This window comes from Epinephelus moara, chromosome 21 (genome assembly GCF_006386435.1).
Source record: "Epinephelus moara isolate mb chromosome 21, YSFRI_EMoa_1.0, whole genome shotgun sequence".
Taxonomy (NCBI): Eukaryota; Metazoa; Chordata; class Actinopteri; order Perciformes; family Serranidae; genus Epinephelus; species Epinephelus moara.
Window position 1 is genome coordinate 21,830,319 of NC_065526.1, and position 8,228 is coordinate 21,838,546.

General features: G+C 41.7%; 1 protein-coding gene across 2 annotated transcripts; it reads right to left on the reverse strand.

Moving 5' to 3' along the window:
- Positions 1–3,639: 3,639 nt before the first annotated feature.
- Positions 3,640–6,760, reverse strand: neurod6b (neuronal differentiation 6b). Of its 2 annotated transcripts, XM_050032584.1 has the most exons (3): positions 6,552–6,715; positions 6,317–6,420; positions 3,640–6,235 (listed from the first exon to the last, which is right to left on the reverse strand). In XM_050032584.1, exon 3 carries the CDS (start codon positions 6,228–6,230, stop codon positions 5,229–5,231), a length of 1,002 nt encoding a protein of 333 aa, XP_049888541.1. In that variant the 5' UTR covers positions 6,231–6,235; positions 6,317–6,420; positions 6,552–6,715; the 3' UTR covers positions 3,640–5,228. The 2 variants fall into 2 exon arrangements, with proteins under 2 accessions (XP_049888541.1, XP_049888542.1); XM_050032585.1 differs by lacking the exon at positions 6,317–6,420 and having other exon boundaries at positions 6,552–6,760.
- Positions 6,761–8,228: the final 1,468 nt, after the last annotated feature.

Genomic DNA, 8,228 nt, shown 5'->3' on the forward strand with positions numbered 1-8,228 from the left:
TATCTCCACCTCCAAAATAGTGCAACTGCAGGAGCCAGTCTGACTCCCTCACTCCACGGAAATCAGCGCTCCTATTCATAACTCATTAATTTCCCCAACGGATAAAAGCAGCTCTTAAACCACAATCCTTCACCCAATATTTATCCAATCTGACCAAATATTATAATTAATGCCTCCATCTCTCCTCTCTCCTTCAGGCCAATATATTCCCCTCATCCTACTCCCTCCCACCCTCTCTAACCTTTCAGTGCCAAGTTCATAGATAGAGAGAAAGTACTTCCTGTGAGAGGCCGGGCCGGCTGCCAGAGAGACTGATCCACCAATCTGACACGTTAATGAGATCCTGGCCCATAGTACTGGAGTGTCAGGCCTCCTCTGCTGCAGCATCAGCCCTGCCGTGACCTGCAACACACACACGTCTTTACTCATATGTGTAATTTTTTCACACATGCACCCACACGCACAGAAATATAAGCATAAATGAATCTGGGTGAGTCTCTCTCTCCACACACACACACACACACACACACACACACACACACACACACTTTGAGAGGGGGGTTCAGCTCCTTAAATCTGTCTAATTAAAACACCAAATCCCTCTACTCCCCTCACCCACCAACCCAATCCTCACTTCCCAGCCACACACACATACACACTCGCACCCCACCCTCCTCCATCCCCACTGCCACCACCCCCGATTCCGCAGGAGAAATGATTATTAGGAATTTAATGGGGGAACGTTTCCCATCCCACACCATCTGGGGCTTGGGAATGGCACGAAATTTGAGGATGCTTGCCGACGTGGCGGGGAACATTATTTTCATTTTTTCTTGACTGGTGCTCAGATTTTCAGACATTGCATGAAAAAGGCTCCTGATTACAATAAATTACCATAATATATAACAAAATAAAATAAAGATGCGTTTGTGTTTGTTGTTTTTTCTCTGTTATAGGTGAGCGCACAAAACTTTTCTCAACTTTTCGAGGTGAACGTTGTCATTCTGTAACTTCTCCCTATAGAAACACAAAGCTTGTTTTGCACTAATTATGACGCCACATCTCAGATTGCAAATTCACCTCTATACAATATATATCCCCCATTCCCGTCCTTCACCTCCCACACAGAGCCAGGCCATATGCTCCTTCTCTCTATCTACCGATACTTCTTTCTCCCCCCCTCCTCTGCCTAGCTCTCTCTGCGCACAGCTTAATGAGCTGCATGAATGTAGGGGTACGTGTACACGTTTGACCCCGTGCTAAACTGCTGCATGCCGCCCCGTGGACCCTGTGGGTGTGAAACACTCCCCTCCTTCAACTCCTCCTCACCCTCTCTGTGAGGCCCCAAGAGGGATTTGAATCTCCGCTGACAAACATGCATACATATATTCACACACACACGAACACACACACACACACACACACGAGTAGAAAAAGCATGGTGACATGGTGAGAATTTTAGTGAATGAGGTAAATAAGGCCTGGTGGTGGTGATGGATGATGAATGATGGGGGGGGGGGGGCTAAAGAGGTGATTTTAGGGCCCCATAGGGACCCCCAGTAACCCGGTATTCCAGTTTTATGATGATACAGAGGAAGAAAACATTGAGTGAGGGAATGAAGATGGGAAAACAGGACCTTCTCTCAATAAAAAAAAACCATTGAAGCATTGAATTGTGTTTTCACACACTTCACCAAAAGCAGCACTGATTTCTAAATCAACCTGACACAACTCCCAAATCAGTCTCAAATTCCATGCAGTTGAGGATAATGAGATGTGGTGCCATTTATGCAGTTTGTGATCTTGAAATCGGATTCATTCTTCCAACAAGAGGCGTCCATTAGGCTGACTTTGCGCTTCCTGATTTTCCTTTTTCTTCCTGTTGTTGCTGCTCTTCTCTCACACAATTAAATCTGTCGAAATGTTTGCAAAGCTTTCATCTTAATTTCATGTTCATCTGTGGAAAACAAATGATGATGTGATTAAAAATTAGACTACGATGGCCCTGGAATTTCTCTCTGCAGATAATGAAAAGAGAGCAAGTGTTCCATGATGATTTGCTGCCCCCTAATCTGCTGTCTTATTCTTGTCATTAGTTCAACTTTCTACAGAGCTGAATGAATGCTGCTGAGATGTGTTCGCTGCTCTTCACTCGGTGCACCTTTCTTCTTCTTCATTAAGTGGCTTGACAGGACTTAGATTAAAAACATTGTTCTTTATGTTTCAAAAGTGTCAAATATAGTGTCATACATGTGTTTTAATCCCTCTCTCTCTTTCTCATTAAAGGCCTGCAAGCCCCACACTCAGTCATCTGCTTTTCCTATATGTGGATCACACACTGATTCTCACACCATCTCCATGAAAGTCAGTTATCTAAATATAAATTTCAAAAAGACAGTCATGGTTCATTGCACACAGGTGGTGAAAGCTGTTAAGGTTTCCATATTCTCAGAGGGTTTTCTTTTTTTCAGTGCAGTCACAGCTTTTGCTTTTCTTTAAACATTGCTTCATATATAAAGATGGATTTTGCTCCTGTGTTGTTTTAGAATTGATTTGAAAATTATGGATAAATTGAACTTGGATAGGAGTCGGTACCTTATGGCCAAATGTTTAAGTGATCAGCAACGTGTGTTGCGGCAGCAGTGGACGCGGTGAACTTTGCGCACTTGACACTTTCAACGTCTCCAATAATCGGAGTCTGGATCTCTGATTGTGAATGGTTTCACCAGGTTTTGATGATGATACATGAAGGAGAAATACGTATTTTTTTTTATTCTTTTTTTAAAAAGTGAAACACAGTCCAAGCAGTGAAAGTAAACCAGTTGATCCAGCCGGTAATATTCAAAACGCCAGTAACCCAATTAATAACAAATAAGTGCGTTTAACTTGTCAGTTTTATTTCTATTTTGTTTTATTTATTTATGTATAGCCCAAAATCACAAATTTGCCTCAACAGTCTGCACAGTGTGACACGTCTGTCCTCAGACTTAGAAACACTCATTTAAATTTAGGATCATATAAAGAGCAAGAAATAAAAGTCCAATGGATTAAAATAAAAACTGAAAAAAGAAACCTTTATTTTTTCTTCTTTTAGAGAGAGAAATGCTGCAACTCCAGGGATCACCAGTTCCACTTCTCTCCTAACTGGGAGGACTGGGATCTCTGGCTGACATCCAACACCTCGTGGGCATATTTGTTACAAATCAGCCATCTGATCGGCTGGAATTAAATCAAATTATATCGACAAGCCTCTTTCAGATCAAGAATTTCAAAACGCTGCTTTAGGTTTCCACAGCTTTATATTTTAACAGATTGATTTGAAATAATTTAAGTTGTAGTCGTTATAGAAAATAATTAATAGAATGCATTTTTATGGTTTGAACTTAACATATGGAAAAGAAAATTATGATATTCTTTGAATTTTATGTTGCTGTTATACAAAAGGCCTTATACGCACTGTGTCACCCAAAGCTCAGAGGTTATGCAAGATTATTAAAAGATTCAATTTCATATAAAATAAATAAATGAAATTCCGCCCGGGGCGTTTTTTTTTAAATTTTTTTTTTATCTCATTAATCAAACAATTTATTATTTTTTTTAAATGCCGTCTTCCTGCTGTCGATCATTTGCACAGAAAGCTGAGAAGCTGCAACATAAAGCCTCTCACAGCCTCTTCGTTTTATTGCGACAAACACATCACAAAACATGAACACATTACTTCACGAAGATTTCGATCCATAACGAGTTTTCAGGCGTGTGCGTGTGCGTGTGTGCGTGTGTGTGTATGTGTGTGTGTGTGTGATTAAAGAAAATGAGGAATACCATCCAATAATCATTCATAATTCGGGTCAAGTTACAAAATCAACAGGGTTTATGAGTACAGTCACCAACATTGTGCAGAAATACATGAAGTGCATCACAGTTGCTCTTCAGCAGGACCAGGGGAAGTGTAAAAAGTTCACATCAAACTATCCAAAACTGTCATTTCGTTGCATATTGATGGTCATCATCTCTTTTTTTAAGGCATGTTGTTCGGACTCATATAGTTCTGTTCACCTCACACAAAATGACTTTCCTTTCCAGCTGCGGTGAAATATACAACAATGCAACATAAACAAACTTTAAGTGTATGGAAATCCACATAAAAAGGTAACACTGTTGGAATTGTACAATATTTTTTTTTTATAATATATTATCAACATTCAAATTGACGGACTTTTAATAAATAAGCTTAAATAAATAAATACAGTAATAATTTACATTCACCTCGTAACCACACTATTTACTCCAAATACAAATGCATTTTAGTTTTTCACTTTTTCCCCACAACTTTCCTCTATTTATAGACCAAGTTCAGATGACATCATCATCATCAGGTCTCCTGAACACGTGCACGTTTCCAAACTGGCTGTTTTTTTTTTCTCAAAAATAATTAATTTGTGTAATTGTCATCATTTTTAATTAGATATTCGATTATGAGAAACGCCTTGTGAGAGGAAATAGACATATAACATTTTTATAAGCAAAGATTGCATTTGGCTGCCTTGCATAGCTCAATTGACCTTTATTGCTAACAGACTGAATCTGTGAACTCCAATCATGTCTCAGCAAACTTCCCTGATGAGGTGAAACGTCTTTAGATTTCTTTTTTCCCCCGGTTGTTTCATTTAGCTGATTTTATTTCGCCACGAAAATGATTTCACTGGCTGCTGTGATCTCATTAAATAAGCAGAAAAATCAAATTAATTGTCCACTGTATCAGCTTTATATAACCCATGTCATGAGCGACATCTGCAGTGTAGCCGGTATAGCAAATATAAAGAGCTGTAACTTTAAACAATTTGATCCAAAGCTGCATCTTTAACGAATTACTCTACATCTGTGGTTTTACACTGGAAAGAAATATGTGGCAGTGAGCCATTAAATCTACATTTTCTTTAAATCAACCAGAGAATCTGCCTTAAGATCGAAATCATCTGACAAGCAGAAACGTTGTCTTTTTCTGCCTTGTATCGACATGTGTTTTGAGTGAAATCATCATTTCTAATTTGCAGACTTTTACCATGTTTTGAATAAAAACAAGACTGAACGTTTAACACAAAATGACTTGTTAAAATGGGCATTTTTGCAGTGCATTATCGTGTCTGGAGTCCATTTCGTTCCACTCTCGACATCTGCGGGGGGAAATTGCATCGCTTCTAAAACTTGAACTTTGTCCAGCTGATTGATTAATTGTGGAAAGAGCCATTAACTTCCCCTTGTGCTTGGAAGGACTGGCTGCGGACGTGCAGATCGTAGGGGAAACGGCCCTCTGGGGAGACTCGGTACATGGAGTTGTGCGCAAGAGCCGTGCGCCCTGGCGCACTGCAGTAGCGCATACCATAGTGGCTGCCTTTGCCGTAGTCTGGCGGATCGTCGTGTTTTAGGGAGAAAATCCCGTTAAAGTTCATCGGTGGGCTCAGCTGGCCGTCGAAATGCGGGCTCCCGCTGTCTGGGGACGGGTTCTCGTAGTAGGGCTCGTACGCGCCGCTGTAGCTGTAATGTCTGAACGGCTTGGCGCTGCTGTCCAAGCTGCTCCCGCTGTGGCCGGGGGGCGTGTTCATGTCTGAGCCGGGGTACGAGTACATGGCATCGTATGGCGATCTGCCAGAGAACATGACCTCCCCGTTGTGGTCTGTGAGGAAATTTCTCGCGTTCAGCTGCAAACAACCGGCCACCAAGTTGGTTGTGGGCTGAGATAATCCTTTGCACAAAGTCTGTACGAAGGCGAGGAGGTCTGGTCTCTTCCCTGCGCTCAGCGTCTCTGACAGGGCCCAGATGTAATTTTTAGCCAGTCTAAGGGTCTCAATCTTGGACAGTTTCTGAGTTTTGGAGTAACACGGCACAACTTTGCGCAGGCTCTCCAGCGCGGCGTTCAAGCCGTGCATCCGGCTGCGCTCTCGGGCGTTGGCTTCCTGGCGCCGTAATTTGGCCCTGTCGTGCTCCTTGCCGGCCCTCTTTTTTCGCGGGCCCCGCTTTTTAGGGAGCCCGTTGTCATCCTGATCGTCCTCCCTTTCGTCCTCCTCTCTGTCGGAGATGTCCTCCTCGGCCTCCCTCATGTCTGAGTTGGACCTCTCCGGCTCGTGTTGCCGCTCCTGCTCCAGGCTCTCAGGTAAGCTTTCACGGGGATAATTGGCACCAAACCGCGGCTCACACATCATATGAGGTTCCTCGAATGGCAGTGTCAACATATTTCCTGTGAAGAATCAAAGCCGAAACATAAACTATGAGGACAGAATACAACACCGACGTCTTCTGAAGGTTGTCAGTTAATTACCTTGTGAATGGGTCCTCCCAAGAGGAAGAGGAACAAATTGGCAAGCAAGGCCAATGTCACAGCTTGCTACCTTTTCAAAGACACTCAACTTCTTTGTCTTTGGACTTGTGAAAAAAACAACCTTGTTTTAAGCCTTATCACATACTTGATTTAAAAAAAAAAAAAAGTCAATTTAATGGATAAATAAACTAAAAGTCAACACATTAATGAGTAATACAGTAATAATACTACTAACCTCTGGTCAGCGTGCACCTCGCATGTTCCCAAAAATCTCCTCTGAATCTGCGCTGCAGCTTCTTCTCGTGCAAACCACAAATTAGAGGGAAAAAGCTGCAACCTGCGGACTCTCTTTTTCTCTGCCTCGCTGTGTTGTGCTCTTCCTCTTCTCTTCTCTCCCCCTCACTCTCCCTCTCCCTTTCTCTCTTCCCCTTCCCTCTCTCTTTGAGGAATGACACTCATGCCAACAGCGGGTACCCATGCCATCTGCCGCTGACGTCTTGTGGCAGCCGAGACCACGTGTTCAGCGTCCCATGGGACCTCCATTCCGCACCGATCATCTGGCAGCTCCGGTAATGGGCACCGGGAGGCCCGCGTTTACCGTCAAAAACACAGACCGGAGAGGGATAACAACTAATATCTGCGTGTAAGAAAGATGAATTAATGTCTTTTTGTCTGGAAAAAAAGAAGCAGAGATGAGCTTGTTTGCAGGCATCCTCAACAGGTGAGACAGACAGACAGATAGACAGACAGACAGACAGACAGACAGATAGATAGATAGATAAGCTGACAAGTTGTAAGGTAAGTTGTTTCAGCTGTGTGAATGCTGCCTCTTTATGTTCAGTTCTCATCATGTATTTTGGCCCTGATGTGTATTTAGTAGTAATTGCACATAAAAATCTAGTAATGCAAAATATGCAGGACATTCATAGTTAAACACACACATACAGTAGGCTATAAACCCGTGAAGGTCCTTGACTAAATCCCAAAGCGAGGTAATTCAATTACATTAAATTAAACCAATTATAAATGCATTTCTGATGGAAGCTGCAAATAAGGAAAACAAAAAGTCATGTTGGGACCAAGAGGATTTCAATTATTCAGATACACTTATGTCTGTTAACCCCATCTGATCGGGGTCTTCCTCATCTTATATCACAGACCTTATTCACCAGGTCTCTTGGATCTGGTGGCAAATTGTTCTTGTATTTCCCACGATCACGACTGAAACTAAAAGATGACAGAGCCTGAACTCTTCACATTTTAATTTTTTTCTATAGAGCACTTTGGTCAGCTGTTTAAATGTGCTCCTCAAAATTAATTACCTTACTTATTTAAACAAGTAAAAAAAAAGGTACATTGAACACTGTGTTATTAACCTTACTTCTTGACTTTCAGAAATTTCACAAGAACTGCTTCTGATGCTGCTAATGATGAACATTATTTTAACCTGATGACATGAGGTCTAACTGACCCCCCCCCACAAGAGACTTCTTTACTGTAAGTCGGATAACATACTGTACTTTTCTTTGTCTACAAATTACAAACTGCATAATTTGTATTTGCACTTTTACCTTTCCACTTTGTGGCAAAGGGAGGGGATATCATTTCAATACTGTTCAACATTTTAGACCATGTTAGATACTCCAAAGATAAATGACAGCATCGGACTTTTGAGCAAATATCCACAAATGATTTAAGCATATGCTCAGGTGACAAAGCCCTGCAGCTATCTTGGTAATATCTTTCTAACCTTACCTAAGTGTTTAGTGTAGTCTAAACCACAGTCTTTCCCCAGCTAAGTGTTACTTGTGCTCAAACCTAATGAAACATTACACATAATGAGGAAAAATAGGGAGTGCTGCACTGGGTTAAGGCTCTGTGGAGTTAGCTTTAATAAATCAGGTTCTCTTCT

Coding starts and splice junctions, on each gene's coding strand:
- neurod6b (XM_050032585.1), bottom strand. CDS start 6,230: ATGTTGACACTGCCATTCGAGGAACCTCATATGATGTGTGAGCCGCGG.